Raw genomic sequence first — 21,901 nt, forward strand, 5'->3', positions numbered from 1 at the left:
ATGTTCAAGGGGAGGGGAATTCTGAGGATATTAATTTTATCTTTAAGATATTTGTGCTCATAGTTCAGAACACTGAAAAAATGGTCATTAGGAATATAGCAAAATATTGATAAAATGGGAATAAGAGCTATGAACTTGAACGAGGCATAGAATGTTCCTTATTTCTGGCAAAGAAGATAATTTACTCTGTTTAAAAAAATCACAAGGCTATAGAACTTCTGGACTTATCTAGATAGATATATTCTTACGTCCAAACTCATGCTGCCAAGTCTAACATAAATTACCATAATAAATTATAAAGCAAATGAATAACATCCCCTTTCCATAGTATACCATGATTTCAGTTAAATGCGAAAACTAATATTTCAAATCATTTAAAGTATTAACTATAATGAATTTCTGACTATCGTATTCCCTAATTACAATCAAAATATAAATATGTCCACCAGGGGCACGGCATTTAGGAAAAATAGCTGAGTAAATTTCAATAAGCACGTTTATAAAAAGGTTTGGAGGAAATATAGGGTCATTCGAGTATTTAAATAAGTCAATTAAAGGTGTATTTCATTTGCTCTCTTTTCTAATTTTAAGCATCCACATAACAAATGTTATTATTCTTTTTAACTTTTGGAAACAGAAAGTATTTCCATTTTCTTAGGCTGCCTTCTCATCAACTTCAGCATCTTCAGCTTGTGTCCAGGTATTATTCAAGCCAAACCTGACTCTGAAATGCAACAGAGCAGCCCTCATAGTTGATTTTTTTCATGTTTTGATCTCTTGCCATGCTACTGTTTCATAAGGTCAAAATCCCTCAAAGCCTTGACCTGAATAGCAGTCAAAATTTCGGGCACATGATGAGCACACATGAGCACGATTGGATGCCTTGTCATCTCAGTCACAATTCCAACACCCTACTGGATTTTAACCATTACCAGAACTTTGCTCATTCTTTATACCAATCATTTAAAAGGATTTTTAAAAGACTGAGTATATTGTGTCATTAATGTGACTATTTTTCCCCCACAAACATGCTGTAATATATGCATACAAGTGAGCTTTGTTCTTTAAAGTCACAACCTTACCCTCAACATTCTTGGAATTCTTATGCGATTTTGATTAAGTTCAATGTGACACGTAAGAAAGAAAACCACTTTTTTTTATTTTTTTTTTTTAGTTACAAGATACTATTTCTTTTTTCACTCTATCTCCTTTTAATTCCTCTTTCCCTGGGTAGCTTCCTAAGAGCCCCCCACTCCCAAACAATGATTTGGATTGGGCCTATGATAGTGCATTTTTGGAAAAAACAAGGAGTGAAAAGTGAGACGTGAGCTTAAGAAAGGCTCAAGCTTAGTGTCCTAGGAAGCAACTTGCTAATATAACTCCATTTGTCTGCTTCTGGTATGGTATAAGAGTGTATAATGGTTTAAAAATAAATTTAAAAAAAAAATCATAGTGAACTTACAACAAGCTGTCCAGACTCACTAAACAGAATGCCTTGCATATCAAGAGAACCTTTTTTTCTCAAAATGCTTTCATGTCTATGGTTTTATTTTGCCCTCATCAAACCCCAGTGAGCAAGTAGAGCAGATACATGTTTTATGTTGGAAATCATTATATAAGGAATTACACAAACCAAAGTTACTACTGTTTTACCACAGATTTCATAAAGTTCAAAAATAGGAGGTTAAGTAAGTTGCCCTAGGTGGTAGTCTCGTAACTTTTAAGCCATTAAAAAATAAGGTTTCTATTTTATTTTTTAACCAACTAAAATAATCAAATAAGTAAGATTTTGATGAGATGCACAAGTCTCATTCCACAGAATGAGCATATTTAAATACTAGCAATATACTGCTAGGAAATACTATCAATATATTGCTAGGAAGGTCTCCGTTCTTCCCATTTCAGGCAGCACTGAGGAACACCAGAATGTGGGGACTGGCACATATGTCACTGTCTTACTAATTCAATGTTTTAAAAAAATATGTTCTGCAGACTTTATCAAAGGCTGCATGCAGATTACTAGCCTACTGAATGAGATTTTCTGAGCACAAAATCTAGGACTATGCACTTGAATCAGTTTCCCAGGTAACTATTATGCAGACCCAAGTTTGGAAAACCACTGCCAATAGGGCAAGTGAACCAGAATGCAACCTTTTGTTAACCCCAGTACACCTCCGTGAATACATCCCCTTAAAGGGACACATTTCAAAATATCTTCATCAAATAATGCCAGTGCTTCTTAACATGGTAACTGACTATTTTACAGCACCAATAATCTATGGAACCAGTGGGTATATATTGGAATGATATCACTGATGGTTTAAAAAGTATAACACTTTCTAATGTCTCACATATTTGTTACATAAATGCCAATGATCAAGCAAAGTAACCAAGGCCAGATTACATATAATAAGAAGAATCATGATCTCGTGGTAAAATCACTATTATATCAAGTAATTGCCAAAAATATAGTCAATAGAATTTTTATTATTGCCCAATGACTGTATGAGAAATTACTGCAATTGATACTCCTTCAAGTTTTAAATTTTAAATATGAATTTGGTTTTTAAAAAAAGATTGAACTGTGACTGAAAATCATATATGTTGGCTGATCATATTTTCTTAAATTATATTCTTGGAAGCAATACTTCAAACTTCATTTCTTCATCTTTCAACAAACATTTCCTAAGTGCCACTTATCAGATGCCAAGTATCAAAAAACAAATTCCGTGTACTGTCTCACAAGAGAGGAGATACATGCCTAAAGCTACTGAATGTGGCTTTAATAGAGGTGTGTGCATGGTGCATTGAACTATGATCTGTGACCAATTAGTAAAAGCTTCTATAATGTGAAACAATATGGCAGAATGTATTAAACACTATTAAACATAATGTTAATATTTTGAATGACTGCCCATGATTCCACCATCTAATAACCATATCAGATAATAAAAGTTTCTAGTTTAAAAATATCACATTAAAAAAAATTATCAAAACTTTTACAATTCTTAGCATAAAAACACATGACACTACAAGTAAAACATAGATGTTTTCCTAATCTACAGTCTATATGTGTTAGTATAACTAAGCAGCATGATTTTATGAATCAACAGTCTATGGCAGAAAATCCACTGGTTAAAACCTCACTTGCACTAATTGAAAGAAGTCTTCAGTGAAATCAAAGGACCTGGGCCCTAGTCCTGCTCTTATCACTGACTTTCCTTGGACAATTCACTTTTCCTCCCTAAACTTCATTTTCTCATACGTAAAATGTAGAGGTCAATTAATAGCCCTCATCATTCCAGGGATCATTCCAGTGTGATGACACAGTTCCCTAGCATTTTGTCCGACTGCTCTGAGTCACTCAGATCCTCATTCCCATTGAATTGGAGGGGATTACACTCTAAGGCAGTAGTTAGTTCAGTCCACTAGCACTCACTCCTCCACTTCTACCACATTCGCCAATGTCAAGGCAACCAAGAGAGCCATGTTGTTATTCAACTGAATACTTAGCAAGGACTAATCTAGTGACACCCTTTGCAGGGTTACAGCACCACTCTCTTATTGCAGATTTCAAAAAATCTGAAGGATAATTTACTGTAGGTTAATTATTATCACTAACCTGTGCTGAACTCTTTTCAAGTTTTTGGACTAAATTATCCCAGCGCTGGGCAAAGTTGTCCAGCCATGCTTCCATCTTTTGGGCTACCAATGTATTTTTCAGTGTTGAAAGAAGATCTTGGTTGAGTGAGCAGAGTTTGTCCATGGTTTGCTTTTTCTTTTCTAGATCGGTTTTTAAAACCTGTTAAAACAAGGAAGAACACAGACTAAGCCTAGGTTACATTTTATGAAACACTATAGTTCAATTTGCTTTTGCATGCACTTTCTCATTTGTATACATATGGAAAGATTATAATTGTGCCTGCGAAAGATCGAGAGTTCATAAAAATATAAGTAGAAAATTATAATCCAAATAACGTTCCCTTGAAGAGAAATAAAAGTCAGATGTAGAATAAACACCTCGTTGAGGCACTTACGAACTACCTAAACATTTTTGAAGAACTGCCAAGTAAAAATGTAGCATTGCTTCAAAAGGCAAAACAGAGATCAACATATGGAAATTACTTTTTAACATTTGGAGGTTTTCTAAAGTGAAAGGCATGGCTCTTGGATGTTAGTGAATTTCTTTCTAATTTCTGATAGAATTCAAATAAAATATCACATGCCAGAAGTACTGAAGAAAAGATGGTGAACTGAGAAGATGAGCATGGCTAAGGGGCCTTCCCAATCTGAAATGCTGTGATTATTTGAATAAATTTGCAATATTATTTATTTCTATGATTTTTACATTCTTTTCATTATTTGGATACAAAAATCTTGTTATTCAGTTTACTGACTTTTTCATTTTTTAGCATCTGTTATTAACTTTCAGCTATTTGAGTAATTATCTTCTAAAGCTAATTTTAGAGCCCATTAAGTAACAGAACTAAGTAACTGAGTATAACACAAATCCTTTGGAATCACTTTGCGTGTTTACTAAATGCTTGTGTTTTATGAAGTATTTTTATACCATTCATATTTCCAAAGTTCCTGGGAGCTATGGAGGGTTACGCATGCCATTTGGTTGATACAGAATGAATAAACAAAGTGGCTTGTGTGAAATCAGTAGATCAGGGCAGCTTATTCTTTCATTTTATCCATTAAGGTCAACCTATGCTTTGGGAAATCCCATTTCCGTCTCCCAAATGCTAGTCTCTGATGTAATTTGTAAACATAGAGTAAGAAGAAAGAAAGGAGAGAATTATTTTATGGCCCCTTTACAATCCCCTTTTTGGCAGCAGCAACTACAACGAACATAAACTAAGCTGTGAGACCTGTCCTTCCAAAATAAATGCAAATTTATTTAAGTACAACTAACATTGCACATGGCAAAGAAATGAGTATGAAACAGATGTCCCAACTGCTCATGAACCAAAGTGTCATCGACAGAGAGAAATCAACATACACACCCCTTCCCACCCCACCCCCACCCTCCGCTCAAAGGACACTTTATGTAGTTCATTTTGGCATGCCACCTGCATTGATAGCTCTTAACTGCAGACTGCTCCAGTGTCTCCTTCCATTAGTTCATCCTTTTCTCAGAATCTACTTCACCTGGTGTTCTTTATATTGCAGTCTTACTGCAAGCCATTTTTAGGGAATAAAAGCAAGTTATGAAATGAATTTCTAGTTTCTCCTCAATAATTGTTTTTTTTCACTATTTTTTTCTAAGTCTGAAAGAATGCAATAGACCAAAATATGAATTAAGATATATAAGCTGAATCTGAAGACGGGGAAACCATTTGTGTTGGAAATTTATGGGTAGTCTCATGTTACCTAAAAAGATTTTCTTAGATGATCTATAAAAGTAATTGGATACCCAAAGAGATTTAGTGGCAAATGAAACGAAGCCTCCTGTGTTAACATTAAACCAAATGAAGAAGCTCTTAGCGGGTTGTGGGGGGGGATGAATTGGGAGATTGGGATTGACATATATACACTACTATGTATAAAATAGATAATTAATAAGAACCTGCTGTCTAAAAAATAAATAAAATAAAATTCAAAAAAAAAAGAAGCACTTAGTGAACATAACAAAAATAAAGGGAAAATTTGCCATTAAGGAATACAATTAGGGAAAATAACTCAAGGTAAAATAAAAACAGCATTATTATAAAACTGTGGAATTATCAAATCAATATATTTTTACCTAAATCTGTATGACAAACACTGTACTAACCAAGGCTTCTATCTAGTAAATTCTAGATCTGTGTTTGTCTAATGGTGAGGGCAGGATAGTAGTGCTACCTCAGTTTGTTTCCCCTTGTTGGCTCTGGGCCAACCTCTCTCTTTCTCTCCCAATCTTTCTTCCTCTTAAAGTCTCCCAGTTCCTGAAGTACTCTCCCACCATAACTAAGAGAGGGAGAAAACAGGAAATCCACGGTGGTGCCAGATACACTGCAACACAGTAATGAATTACCTTCTCCCATCTACCCTTGGAAAGCAATTATTTTAAGCTTGGATTTTGTGTGTGTATATCAAATAATTATGATTTAATTGTTACTAATATTTAGAGTATAAAAAAAGATGTCTTTCTGCATATCAAGAATTGATTACAGATCTTTGACTGCCAGAGAACCAGAGAGTTCTAGAAAACTCAGGAGGCAAAAAGAAGGTCTAGAAAACATGTACAAGGCAGAGGTCAGCTAGGATTTTAAAAGAAGAAATATAATTTATTTTCATAGAAGTGAGGCACCTGGACATACCTCCCAAGGTAATCAGGAAAGTACAGCCAATAAATCAGATTGGACAACAGTAGAAATGGGCAAGAAACAGATAAGCTGCTCAAGAAGACAGAATAAACATGTTCTATCTGGTCAAGATTAGATGATTTGAAGTGAAAAGAGAATGTATACTTACAAAAGGCCCAGAAAGTCTTCACCCTATTCTCATCAGACGTATGCTTCAGAGAGTAATGCCAAGACAATTTCTCTTAAACTGGCAAAACTGAATTCTGTACCTATTTTATGTGTAGTTATTTGTCCATATGTAAGGAGTACTGCAATTCTTTCTAATCACCTGTTGTTGTATTTAGGTAGAATGATCCACTGTGGGGGCTTCTCAACTTGAGGGAACGTCAGAATCACCAGGAAGGCTTGTTAACTGGCAGATTGCTGGGCCCTACACTTCCAGAGTTTCTGAGTCAGTAGGTCTGGGATACGGCCTAAGAATTTGCATTTCTAACAAGTTCCCAGGTGATGCTGCTAGTCTAAGGACCACACTTTGAGAACCACTGATACTATCTGGATGAATTCTTTGAGGGTGATCACAGGAGATGAGGTCAAGGTAGCAAGTCCTGGTGAAACAGCACTGTCAACAGGGACTTGCCAAGCTCCCATAAGCACACTGTCCCTGCCATCTGATCTCACAGACACTTGATAGTGGCCTAATTCCACAGTATTCCTGCAGCCCCTGCACACCATCCTCTCTTTTGTCAAGTTTCCCAGAGTTGTCCTTCCCTGGCAGACACCACGAATCCTCACAGCAACAGTACTCTTCCCCAGGAACATATTTCTTGTAGGTTTGGGCCTCCCCATGATAACCTACTTGATTCTACAAGTCTTAGAATTCACATCAGTTTCTTCTGTCCTTGTCTTTTTATTCTTTACACCAAATAAAACCTCAATTTTGATGATAGAAAAATAACAGACTGACATGATTTGGACAAAATGATGTATCAGGAGGAATGAAATACGTGACTCCTCATCCCCCACCTCAAATGAAAAGTAGGAGAAAATCCCATGGGTCATTAGTGATAATATTTCAAAACAAATTACACTGATTGTAAATAAAAGAGAGTTTTAGCATACTGTATATATACCTAGGTATGTAGTAGGAAATGGTGACAGATGGTACCTGTTTTGGGTCTCAGATTGTGACATATTTTAATGAACATTAAATTCTTATTCACTGCCTGAGTCAGCAGGGGAATTTTACCTCAAATTCTAGACCAGCTGTCAGGTTTTGTTAATTGGTTTAAACTATCAAATGGTAAGACTTATACAAAACATATTTTCATTTTGTTCACAAGTAAGGTGACATAATTGGAATTTTAATCATATTGGAAAATTACTGAGACTTTGCTAAGAGAGCATTTTCATGGCCCTGAAGCTAGTGACGTCTTTTTTTTTTTTTTTTTTTTTTTTTTGCGGTACGCGGGCCTCTCACTGTTGTGGCCTCTCCCGTTGCGGAGCACAGGCTCCAGACGCGCAGGCTCAGCGGCCGTGGCTCACGGGCCCAGCCGCTCCGCGGTATGTGGGATCTTCCCGGACCAGGGCACGAACCCGATCCTCTGCATCGGCAGGCGGACTCTCAACCACTGCGCCACCAGGGAAGCCCTAGTAACGTCTTTTACTTACAAAAATGTCAACACAGTGGCACATGATTGTTCAAATTTTTTTCAACTGCAGTTATTTTCTGTCAAGGAATCAAATGTGATGAGGAGTTCTGAAATAGCTTAAAAGTCTTGGACATGGGTCTGGATATCTTGGTGCTCATTTTAACTCTGCCACTAATCTTCTGTGATACTGCATCTGTGCCATGTGTTTTCTCCTGAGCCTCAATTTCCTCTTCTAAAATAACCTAGTCTGTCTCCTCGTTTTCATACCCACTGCTCCTTAGTTCAGTTCTTCTAATTGGCCTACTTACTACCAAAAGTCTTACTACCAAAGAGCATTCCAAAAATGTAAACATGATTGTTATTCAACTCCCAATGGCTCCCCACTAGTTGAAGAACAAAATTACAAATGTGATCACTGATATTTTTGCACTGTTTGAAACAGATTACTTTTCTAAAATCTGTCTTTAGTAGTCACATCACTCAAAAAAACATACCTTCTGTGAGGAATGATTTTCTATCAACAGTAAGCTAGCGAGTAATAACAAGTAATACCTATGTGAATCTATCTTAAATTAAAAGCCTATACAGGGGGAGGAGCTTCAAGATGGCAGAAGAGTAAGACGTGGAGATCAACTTCCTCTCCACAAACACATCAGAAATACATCTACATGCGGAACGAATCCTGCAGAACACCTAAAGAATGCTGGCAGAAGACCTCAGACCTCCCAAAAGGCAAGAATGTCCCCACGTACCTGGGTAGGGCAAAAGAAAAAAGAATAAACAGAGACAAAAGAATAGGGGCGGGGCCTGCACCAGTGGGAGGGAGCAGTGAAGGATAGCTTTCCACAGACTAGAAGCCCCTTCGCGGGCGGAGACTGCGGGTGGCAGAGGGGAAAAGCTTCGGAGCCGCAGAGGAGAGCACAGCAACAGGGGTGCGGGGGGCAAAGTGGAGAGATTCCCGCACAGAGAATCGGTGCCGACCGGCACTCACCAGTCCGAGAGGCTTGTCTGCTCACCCGCCTGGGCGGGTGGGGGCTGGGAGCTGAGGCTCGGGATTCGGAGGTCACATCCCATGGAGAGGACTGGGGTTGGCTGCGTGAACACAGCCTGAAGGGGCTAGTGCGCCACGGCTAGCCGGGAGGGAGTCCGGGAAAAAGTCTGGAGCTGCCGAAGAGGCAAGAGACTTTTTCTTCCCTCTTTGTTTCCTGGTGCGCGAGGAGAGGGGATTCAGAGCGCTGCTTAAAGGAGCTCCAGAGACAGGCGCGAGCCGCGACTAAAGTGCGGACCCCAGAGACGGGCATAAGACGCTAAGGCTGCTGCTGCCGCCACCAAGAAGCCTCTGTGCAAGCACAGGTCACTATCCACACCTCCCCTCCCAGGAGCCTGTGCAGCCCGCCACTGCCAGGGTCCCGTGATCCAGGGACAACTTACCCGGGAGAACGCACGGCGCGCCTCACGCTGATGCAATGTCCAGCTGGCCTCTGCAGCCGCAGTCTCACCACGCATCCGTACCCCTCCCTCCCCCCAGTCTGAGTGACCCAGAGCCTTCGAATCATCTGCTCCTTTAACCCCGTCCTGTGTGAGCAAAGAACGGATGCCCTCAGCCGAGTCCAAATCCAAGGCTGAACCCCTGGAGCTGTGCAAACAAAGGAGAGAAAGGGAAATCTCTCCCAGTAGCCTCAGGAGCAGTGGATTAAATCTCCACAATCAACTTGATGTAAACTGCATCTGTGGAATACCTGAATAGACAACGAATCATCCCAAATTGAGGAGGTGGACTTTCTGAGAAACGACATAAATATATTTTTCCCTTTTTCTCTTTTTCTAAGTGTGTATGTCTATGCTTCTCTGTGTGATTTTGTCTGTATACCTTTGCTTTTACCATTTGTCCTAGGGTGCTGTCTGTCCATTTTATTTTTCATTACTAAAAAACAATTATTTGCTTAATAATTATTTATTTTTTATTTAATAACTTTATATTATTTTATTTTAACACTTAACTTTATTTTATCTTCTTCTTTCTTTCTTTCTTCTTTTTCTCCCTTTTATTCTGAGCCCTGTGGAGGACAGGCTCTTGGTGCTCCAGCCAGGCGTCAGGGCTGTGCCACTGAGGTAGGAGAGCCAAGTTCAGGACACTGGTCTATAAGAGACCTCCCAGCTCCACGTAATATCAAATGGCAAAAATCTCCCAGAGATCTCCATCTCAACGCCATGACCCAGCTCCACTCAACGACCAGCAAGCTACAGTGCTGGACACCCTATGCCAAACAACTAGCAAGACAGGAACACAACCCCACCCATTAGCAGAGAGGCTGCCTAAAATCATAATAAGGCCATAGACACCCCAAAACACACCACCAGACATGGACCTGCCCACCAGAAAGATAAGATCCAGCCTCATCCACCACAACACAGGCACTAGTCCCCTCCACCAGGAAGCCTACAAACCCACAGAACCAACCTTAGCCACTGGGGACAGACACCAAAAAAAACAGAAACTACGAACCTGCAGCCTGTGAAAAGGAGACCGCAAACACAGTAAGTTAAGCAAAATGAAAACACAGAAAAACACACAGCAGATGAAGGAGCAAGGTAAAAACCCACCAGACCTAACAAATGAACAGGATATAGGCAGTCTACCTGAAAAAGAAACCAGAATAGTAATAGTAAAGATGATCGAAAATCTTGGAAATACAATGGAGAAAATACAAGAAACGTTAACAAGTACCTAGAAGAACTAAAGAGCAAACAAACAGAGATGAACAACACAATAAATGAAATAAAAAATTCTCTAGAAGGGATCAATAGCAGAATAACTGAGGCATAAGAATGGAAAAGTGACCTGGAAGATAAAATAGGGCAAATAACTACTGCAGAGCTAAAGAAAGAAAAAAAAGAAGGAAAGGAAGAGAGGACATTCTTATAGACCTCTGAGACAATATTAAACACACCAACATTCGAATTATAAGGGTCCCAGAAGAAGAAGAGAAAAAGAAAGGGACTGAGAAAATATTTGAAGAGATTATAGTTGAAAACTTCCCTAATATGGGAAAGCAAATAGTTAATCAAGTCCAGGAAGCACAGAGAGTCCCATACAGGATAAATCCAAGGAGAAACATGCCAAGACACATATTAATCAAACTATCAAAAATTAAATACAAAGAACAAATATTAAAAGCAGCAAGGGAAAAAAAAAAAAACAAGTAACACATAAGGGCATCCCCATAAGGTTAACAGCTGATATTTCAGCAGAAACTCTGAAAGCCAGAAGGCAGTGGCAGGACATATTTAAAGTGATGAAAGAGGAAAAACCTACAACCAAGATTACTCTACCCAGCAAGGATCTCATTCAGATTTGATGGGGAAATTAAAAGCTTTACAGACAAGCAAAAGCTAAGAGAATTCAGCACCACCAAACCAGCTTTACAACAAATGCTAAAGGAACTTCTCTAAACAGGAAACACAAAGGAAGGAAAAGACCTACAAAAATAAACCCAAAACAATTAGGAAAATGGTAATAGGAACATACATATCAACAATTACCTTAAATGTAAATGGATTACATGCTCCAACCAAAAGACATAGACTGGCTGAATGGATACAAAAACAAGACCCATGTATATGCTGACTACAAGAGACCCACTTCAGACCCAGAGACACATACAGACTGAAAGTGAGGGGATGGAAAAAGATATTCCATGCAAATCAAAAGAAAGCTGGAGTAGCAATTCTCATATCAGATGAAATAGACTTTAAAACAAAGACTATTACAAGAGACAATGAAGGATACTACATAATGATCAATGGATCGATCCAAGAAGAATATATAACAATTGTAAATATTTATGCACCCCACATAGGAGCACCTCAATATGTAAGGAAAATACTAACAGTCATAAAAGGGGAAATCGACAGTAACACAGTCATACTAGGGGACTTTAACACCCCACTTTCAACAATGGACAGATCATCCAAAATGAAAATAAATAGAGAAACACAAGCTTTAAATGATACATTAAACAAGACGGACTTAATTGATATTTATAGGACATTCCATCCAAAAACAACAGAATACACATTTTTCTCAAGTGCTCATGGAACATTCTCCAGGATAGATCATATACTGGGTCACAAATCAAACCTTGGTAAATTTATGAAAATTGAAATTGTATCAAGTATCTTTTACGACTACAACACTACGAGACTAGATATCAATTACAGGAAAAAATCTGTAAGAAATACAAACACATGGAGGCTAAACAACACACTACTTAATAACCAAGAGATCACTGAAGAAATTAAAGAGGAAATAAAAAATACCTAGAAAGAAATGACAATGAAATCACAACCACCCAAAACCTATGGGATGCAGCAAAAGCAGTTCAAAGAAAGAAGTTTATAGCTATACAAGCCTACCTTAAGAAACAAGAAACATCTCAAATAAAAAACCTAACCTTACACCTAAAGCAATTAGAGAAAGAAGAATATAAAAACCCCAAAGTTAGCAGAAGGAAAGAAATCATAAAGATCAGATCAGAAATAAAAGAAAAATAAATGAAGGAAACGACAGCAAAGTTCAATAAAACTAAAAGCTGGTTCTTTGAGAAGATAAACAAAAGTGGTAAACCATTAGCCAGACTTATCAAGAAAAAAAGGGAGAAGGTTCAAATCAATAGAATTAGAAATGAAGAAGGAGAAGTAACAACGTACCCTGCAGAAATACAAAGGTTCATGAGAGATTAAGACAAGCAACTATATGCCAATAAAATGGACAACCTGGAAGAAATGGACAAATTCTTAGAAATGAACAACCTTCCGAGACTGAACCAGGAAGAAACAGAAAATATGAACAGACCAATCACAAGCACTGAAATTGAAACTGTGATTAAAAATCTTCCCACAAACAAAAGTCCAGGACCAGATGGCTGCACAGGTGAATTCTATCAAACATTTAGAGACGAGCTAACACCTATCCTTCTCAAACTCTTCCAAAATATACCAGAGGGAGGAACACTCCCAAACTCATTCTACTGGGCCAACATCACTCTGATACCAAAACCAGACAAAGATGTCTCAAAGAAAGAAAACTACAGGCCAGTATCACTAATTAACATAGATGCAAAAATCTTCAACAAAATACTAGCAAACAGAATCCAACAGCACAATAAAAGGACCATACACTATGATCAAGTCTGGTTTATCCCAGGAATGCAAGGATTCTTCAATATACGCAAATCAATCAACGTGATACACCATATTAACACACTGAAGGAGAAAACCATATGATCATCTCAATCAATGCAGAGAAAGCTGTCAACAAAATTCAACACCCATGTATGATAAAAAACCCTCCAGAAAGTAGGCATAGAGGGAACTTTCCTCAACATAATAAAGGCCATATATGACAAACCCACAGCCAACAACGTTCTTAATGGTGAAAAACTGAAACCATTTCCACTAAGATCAGGAACAAGACAAGGTTGCCCACTATCACCACTATTATTCAACATACTTTTGGAAGTTTTAGCCACAGCAAGCAGAGAAGAAAAAGAAATAAAAGGAATACAAATTGGAAAAGAAGTAAAGCTGTCACTGCTTGCAGATGACATGATACTATACACAGAGAATCCTGAAGATGCTACCAGAAAACTACTAAAGCTAATCAATGAATTTGGTAAAGTAGCAGGATACAAAATTAATGCACAGAAATCTCTTGCATTCCTATACATTAATGATGAAAAATCTGAAAGAGAAATAAAGAAAACACTCCCATTTACGATTGCAACAAAAAGAATAAAATATCTCAGAATAAACCTACCTAAGGAGACAAAATACCTGTATGCAGAAAATTATAAGACACTGATGAAAGAAATTAAAGAAGATACAAATACTGGGAGAGGTATACCATGGTCTTGGATTGGAAGAATCAACATTGTGAAAATGACTCTACTACCCAAAGCAATCTACAGATTCAGTGCAATCCCTATCAAACTACCAATGGCATTTTTCACAGAACTAGAACAAAAACTCCAGCGTTTGTATGGAACCACAAAAGACCGTGAATAGTCAAAGCAATCTTGAGAAAGAAAAACGGAGCTGGAGGAATCAGGCTGACTTCAGGCTATACTACAAAGCTACAGTAATCAAGACAGTATGGTACTGGCACAAAAACAGAAATATAGATCAATGGAACAGGATAGAAAGCCCAGAGATAAACTCACACACATATCGTCACCTTATCTTTGATAAAGGTGGCAAGAATAAACAATGGAGAAAAGACAGCCTCTTCAATAACTGGTGCTGGGAAAACTGGACAGCTACATGTTAAAGAATGAAATTAGAACACTCCCTAACACCATACACAAAAATAAACTCCAAATGGATTAAAGACCGAAATGTAAGGCCAGACACCATCAAACTCTTAGAGGAAAACATAGGCAGAACACTCTATGACATAAATCATAGCAAGATCCTTTTTGACCTACCTCCTAGAGAAATGGAAATAAAAACAAAAATAAACAAATGGGACCTAATGAAACTTCAAAGTTTTTGCACTGAAAAGGAAACGATAAACAAGACAAAAAGACAACACTCAGAATGGGAGAAAATATTTGCAAATGAAGCAACGGGCAAAGGATTAATCTCCAAAACATACAAGCAACTCATGCAGCTCAATATCAACAAAACAAAGAACACAATCCAAAAATGGGCAGAAGACGTAAATAGACATTTCTCCAAAGAAGATGTACAGATTGCCAACAAACACATGAAAGAATGCTCAACATCATTAATCATTAGAGAAATGCAAATCACAACCACAATGAGATATCATCTCACACTGGTCAGAATGGCCATCATCAAAAAATCTACAAACAATAAAGGCTGGAGAGGGTGTGGGAAAAGGGAACCCTCTTGCACTGTTGGTGGGAATGTAAATTGCTACAGCCACTATGGAGAACAGTATGAAGGTTCCTTAAAAAACTACAAATAGAACTACCATATGACCCAGTAATCCCACTACAGGGCATATATCCTGAGAAAACCATAATTCAAAAAGAGTCATGTACCAAAATGTTCATTGCAGCTCTATTTACAATAGCCCGGAGATGCTCGCAACCTAAGTGTCCTTCATCAGATGAATGGATAAAGAAGATGTGGCACATATATACAATGGAATATTACTCAGCCATAAAAAGGAACGAAACTGAGTTATTTGTAGTGAGGTGGATGGACCTAGAGACTGTCATACACAGTGAAGTAAGCCAGAAAGAGAAAAATAAATACCGTATGCTAACAGATATATATGAAATCTTAAAAAAAAAAAAGGAAAAAAGTGGTCAGAAGAACCTCGGGGCAAGACGGGAATAGAGATGCAGACCTACTAGAGAATGGACTTGAGGATATGGGGAGGGGGAAGGGTAAGCTGGGACAAAGCGAGAGAGTGGCATGGACATATATACGCTACCAAAGGTAAAATAGATAGCTAGTGGGAAGCAGCCTCATAGCACAGGGAGATCACCTCGGTGCTTTGTGACCACCTAGAGGGATGGGATAGGGAGGGTGGGAGGGATGGAGATGCAAGAGGTTAAGAGATATGGGGACATATGTATATGTATAACTGATTCACTTTGTTATAAAGCAGAAACTAACACACCATTGTAAAGCAATTATACTCCAAGAAAGATGTTAAAAAAATAATAATAGTAAAATAAAATCCATTGTTTTAGCAAAAAAAAAAACCTATAGAAAATTAGTAACTCTGGAGCAAAAAATGCATGATACAAGTAAATATTTGGTAAAATGGTATGAATTTAACCGGGGAGATTTATTCAAGATTAGCTTTAAATAAATGATTGAATTATTATGATGTATAATATATCATATCAATACAGACATAAATAGATTAACTTACGTAATGTTATGAAATATTATTTACAGTAGACCTTTGTTTTATATTAGAGTTAACATCCAGTTAGCATTTACTAGAATTGATGAAAAATCAAAAAGAAATTATGCAATATTTTATTTGAAATATCAAGCTCTTAATATTTGATTTTCCTCTCCCTTACTGGAAAATAACAAAATTCACAGTGGAAGAGAAGCTTTGGAGATCTTTATTAATCCCATAAAGTTCAACTCAAACTGAAATTTCTCAGTGAAGCCTGCTGTCTTCTTATTGCCAAAGTTCATTAATTCCTCAAAACACACAACACAGGCACTATAATCAATGCCATTTGGTTTGCTTTAATGTTTTTCTTGTTTTCCAAACTAGGGTATAAGCCCTTTCTATGTGAGCATAATCACGTCTTGTGCTTCTCTTCATATTTCTCAGAGAATCTACTTAAGTTTTCTTTAGACTCATTAGACTTATTAAACTTAAGTTTACTTTAGAATTATACTGTTCAGAACTTTACGGAACATTTACAGGTACTTCTTAGAGCTACCTTTTAATTTTTAATGAAATCTTATTCCAGGTATGCTATACTTTTTCAAGAGTACAATTCTGTTTCAAAAAACAAAGTTGAAACTTTACCTATATATTATGAAATTAATGTTTCTATCTCTCCAAAATTCATATTTTGAATGCCTAACCTCCCAATGTGATATTATGAGGTGGAGTTTTGGGGAGATAATTAGGCTTAGATGAGGTCATGAGAGTAAGGCCCCCATGCTAGGATTTAGTGCCCTTATAAAAAGAGGAAGTGACACCAGAGCTTCCTCTATCTTGCTATGTGAGGATACAGCAAGAAGGTGCTGTCTGGAAGCCAGGAAGAGGGCCCTCACCAAGAACCAAATCTTCCAGCACCTTGATCTTGTGCTTCCCAGCTTCCAGCACTGTAAGAAATAAGTATCTACTGTTAAGCCACCAGTCTGTGGCATTTTGTTATAGCAGCCCAAGCAGACTAAGACAGGAACTGGGACCAAGAACTGGCGCACTCTTGTAACAAATACCTGAAAATGCAGAAACAGCTTTGGACTGGTTAATGGGTAGAGGCTGGAAAAGTTCTGAGGTACATGTTAGAAAAAGCCAAGATTGCCATGAAGATACTCTAAAGGGTAATTCTGGTGAGGGCTCAGAAAAGAGAAGAGCTGGAAAGAAAGTTTCCATCTTTTTAGAGAATACATAAATAATCATGAACAGAATGTTGGTATAAATATTGATGGTAAAGGCCATTCTGATGAAGTCTCAGATGGAAATAAGGAACATATTGGACAAAGGAGACAATCCTTGTTATAAACTTGCAAAGAACTTGACTGAACTGTGTTAATGTTCTAGTATTTTGTGGAAGGTAGAACTTGTGAGTGATGAAATTGGGTATTTACTAAGAAATTTGATGTCTTTAGGAGATATCTAAGCCAAGTGTGGAAGGAACAGCATGGTTTCTCCTGAATGCTTATGGAAAAATGCAAGAAGAGAGAAACTGATTGAAGAAGGAACTGTTAACCAAAAAGGAACCAGAACTCGTAGATTTGGAAAATTCTCAGCCTATACATATTACAAAAAATGAGAAAGCACAGTTCAGAATAGAATAGTAATGGTGTGGTTGATTCATCATTTGATAAGGATATTAGTGTGGGTGTGAACCAGAGACCTAATCAGCCATCTCATCAGAAGCCCGGGATACAGATGGGATTATACCAGCAGAAACTGCCAGCTGGGATTAATGGAAACAAAGAAAACTGGATGGATTGAAGGAAGGCTGTGAACATGTGCTATTTCTCAAGAAGAGGGAACAATGATATAGGCTGATTCAGAGATCATCAGAGCTGCCACCCCCACCACAGGCCCAGGAGGCGGGGCTAGTTCCTCCTGGGCTTCAAAGGGTGGGGCCACCTCTCAAATTTGGGATGCCCCCACCCAGTGCCTCAGGAGCAGCCACCACAGGGAGTCCTGTAGGTGGGGCTGCTGCAGAGAGCCATGGGGGCAGGAAGAGGCAAGGCCACCTTGTGGAATCCTGGGGGTGATGTTGCCACTCCAGTGGTCCTGCAGTGCAGAGCACCATTCTAAAGCAGGTTATTCTCATACCTTAAGATCTAATGGAATTGTTCTTACTATGCTTTAGACGTATTTGGGGCCCGTCACCCCTTCCTGCTTTCCTATTTCTCCCTTTTAGAATGGGAATGCCTATCCTATACCTGTCACACCACTGTATTTTGGAAGCACATAACTAGTCTGGTTTCACAGGTTCACTGCTGGACAACTCGGCCTCAGGATGAATTGTACCTAGAGTCTTATTCATATCTGATTTAGATGATGATGAGACTTTGGACTTTACACTGTACACTGTAGAGATGATGTTGGAACCAGTTAAGACTTTTGGGGCTATTCGTACGGAATGAATGTATTTTGCATGTGAAAAAGACATGAATTTTGGGAGTCCGGGGGTGTAATGATATGGACTAAATGATTGTGTCCCCACAAAATTTATATGTTGAAATCCTACCCCCCATGGTATTAGGACATTGGGCCTTCCTTTGGGAGGTAATTAGGTTTAGATGAGGTTATGATGGTGCAGCTCCCATGCTGGGATTCATGGCCTTATAAGAAGAGACAGAGACACTAGAGTTTCTCTTTCCACTATGTGAGGACAGCAGCCCCAGCTCACTACAACATTATACCTTTCCCTATTTTAATTAAGAAAAGTAACAATATGGTATAATTGAATAGACTGATCTAAGCAAGAACAAAGAATATTTCATTTAAGATTTGAAGGAACAGAAAGACCAAATAATGATGTTAGTATAAGCTATTGGGTTGTTTTTTTTAAAAAAGACTATTGAAAGCTAAAAAATACATACAGCCAATTTTTGAAGACTTGATAACATTTCACTTTGCTCCTTAAAGCCAGTTGTGTGAATCTTGTTCACTGCATCTTCTTTTTCTGAAAGCCATGCACTAAAAAGGCACTGAAAGAAATCAAATAATTCCAAAAGAGAAAAAAAATAATTATTAAAGTACATCATTATATTTTTTAATTTATCCATTTAATATCTCTCCAATGTCTTTCACTGATATAATATCCCCCACATGAGTCACCTGTTCTTCAGTAAAACGTTGCCATTTTAGAAGAATGTCTTGTAAAAGAACCCAGCGATCTTCTGTCCACCTACAGATGTTTGCCCACCGATCTCCCAGTACCTGGGGAAGAGAAAATCCACCACAACATTAGCAAACGATTAATTGTTAACTGAATTTTATTAAAAATGGCATGAATGATTTATAAAAGTATCTAACTTTGAGCCTCCTATTTATACCAGGAGTTGTAAAGAACACCCTGCCAGCTTCTGCTTATAATAAGATAAGCATTGTGCCTTTCATTTGTTGTTAGATTAGTTCACTCTTTCTTTCACCTTACATTGAAAAGCAAAGATACTTACAAGAAGTCTGAAGCAGATATTACACCACTATTTGAAATGTCTCCACAGTAAATGCAAGCAAAAATATAAATGTAGAATTAAAAGAGGATTTTTCATTGATAATATGTAAAATGTGTATCTCTCTTAGGTCTGAAAATACATCCCAAAGAATAAAAGTCTGACTACTAAATAAGATGCCGAAAAAAGACTTTCATTTGAAGCAATCTTGTATAATTTGAATTGCTTAATGTCCTGATTGTAGAAGAAAATTAGTAGTGACTTAACATCATATCCACATGTGAATTTTTAAAGTTAACTGGATTATTATTACAAAGTATTTAAATTCACTATTTCTCTATTCTAGTGAGAAAACTAATATTTCCTGAGTAATAGCTACCCTATCTTTAGCATGTCACTAACATCTATATGCACACACTGTTTTAATATGTAATATAAACCAAGCACCAATGGTTTTTAGATGGAAAAAATATGTTGTGATAATTTCTGTGTAAAGGGAGTGTTTTAAGAAAAGAAATATATCATTAATTTCAACTCCATTAGGATGTACTTCAGAGCCAAAAATTTCAGCTTTTTTGACTTTCTCATAAATAATAGAATTATTTTCCCATAGATATTGGATCTCTAGACCTAGAAGTATCTCAAAATATGGACGTCTTATTTTGTATAGAATTAGAGCTAGAAAAAATGTTTGTAACTCATATTTTTTACAAATATACTCAAGTATCTAAGATAAGCCTGATCATAATTTCTACCTTACTTGATGCTACATGTTTGGATTGATCCACCTAGAAAATTTTGATATATGATTCAAATAATACATGTGTAATAAGCATCATGGCAAAATCCATCTATTCCTAATTAATTCAGAGACCTACCTAATTTTTTTTTTAAATGTGTTTAATCTACCATCTTTTCAAAAAGGGAGTCTCATACATGGGTAAGGAGTAGGCAATAAACATTTTACTACAATATTAAAATGATCACGGACTCATATGCAGCTCAGTCACAGATGAGTTTTCAATTTTTCTTCAGAAATGTCAATAAAAATGTTATTGCTTTCAGCATAATGTAACTGATTTTTGTATTTTTTACAGTTTCATTCTCTACTCTATTCCTTTTGAATTACGTTAGTTACGGCAGAAGCCATAGCACTGGAATAGCGATGCAAGATACCCACAGGGAATGTGCTAACATAACTCAATGAATTCAATATTAGCCATTTAATTATTACAATCAAACATTTGGGATTTTTTTCCTAAAACATATTATAAGTTCTTTTAGTGAACTTCCTAGTTACCATGTCAGGATGCATCAGATAAAATGGCATGTAACATACCTGTTAATGGATTAATTGTGAAAAAACTAGCTTCAAAGAGAGAAAATCTCACTCCTTAGCCATAAACTACACCATCTGCCTGATTTTATGATTCAGAAATAAAAGGCTAAATTGTGGGATGTTTATTGCAGGGCTCCAACCTAAGGGGAGATGGGTGTCAAGGGGGTAAGAGATAAACTCATACTGTAGGTAGCACCACCTTCATAAATGAAAGAAAATCAACTAAGGCGTCCAAATAGGTATAACATCTTCTCTCTAGTGCTACAAGACACACAAAGGTAGTGTCCACTGAAGTAGCATCTTAGGTTTGTAATCTCATAGATGGACGCTTATAATTTATTAATTTTAGTAGGACATCATATAAAACAAATCCACATAAAGACCTCTATACTAGATTGCTTAAGATTAAGTTTATAGAAACTCCAAAATATATTGTGATACACTATATACTACAGTTTTTTTCATTATATGAATGAGTTATAAAAAACAATAAATATTATTTTAGGTACAGAGTCAACCTAGTTAAAACAACTATTTTAAGAATATTATTTCCATCAACAGATGAACAGATAATGAAATTCTGCCATTTGCAACAACATGGATGGGCTTGGAGGGCATTATGCTAAATGAAATAAGTCAGAGAAAGACAAATACTGTATGATATCACTTATATGTGTACTCTAAAAAATACATAAAACTAGTGAATATAACAAAAAAGACGCAGACTCATAGAGAACAAACTAGTGTTTACCAGTGGGGAGAGGGGAGGGGCATTACAGGGGTAGGGGATTAAGAGGTACAAACTATTAGGTATAAAATAAGCTACGAGGATATATTGTACAAAACAGGGAATATAGCCAGTACATTATAATAAATATAAATGGAGTATAACCTTTAAAATTGTGAATCACTATGCTGTACAACTGTAACTTACATAGTATTGTACATCAACTATACTTCAATAAAAAGGAAGAAAAAAAGATTGGTATTAAAAGTGACCTTTGGGGCTTCCCTGGTGGCGCAGCGGTTGAGAGTCCGCCTGCTGATGCAGGGGACGTGGGTTCGTGCCCCAGTCTGGGAAGATCCCACATGCCGCTGAGCGGCTGGGCCCGTGAACCATGGCTGCTGAGCCTGCGCGTCCAGAGCCTGTGCTCCGCAATGGGAGAGACCACAACAGTGAGAGGCCCACGTACCACATTAAAAAACAAACAAACAAAAAAGTGACCTTTGTATTCAAATAATCATAA

At 37.3% G+C, this 21,901-nt stretch overlaps 1 protein-coding gene across 1 annotated transcript in view; it reads right to left on the reverse strand.

Moving 5' to 3' along the window:
- DMD (dystrophin) overlaps positions 1-21,901 on the reverse strand; it is a 2,124,682-nt gene that overhangs the window by 1,466,199 nt on the left and 636,582 nt on the right. The window contains exons 14-16 of the mRNA XM_060001925.1: positions 18,978-19,079; positions 18,740-18,847; positions 3,623-3,802 (exon numbers count right to left, since the gene is read on the reverse strand). Coding sequence (XP_059857908.1) covers positions 3,623-3,802; positions 18,740-18,847; positions 18,978-19,079 — 390 coding nt within the window. The remainder of the gene's footprint in view (positions 1-3,622; positions 3,803-18,739; positions 18,848-18,977; positions 19,080-21,901) is intronic.

The sequence above is a fragment of the Delphinus delphis genome, chromosome X, assembly GCF_949987515.2.
Source record: "Delphinus delphis chromosome X, mDelDel1.2, whole genome shotgun sequence".
NCBI lineage: Eukaryota > Metazoa > Chordata > Mammalia > Artiodactyla > Delphinidae > Delphinus > Delphinus delphis.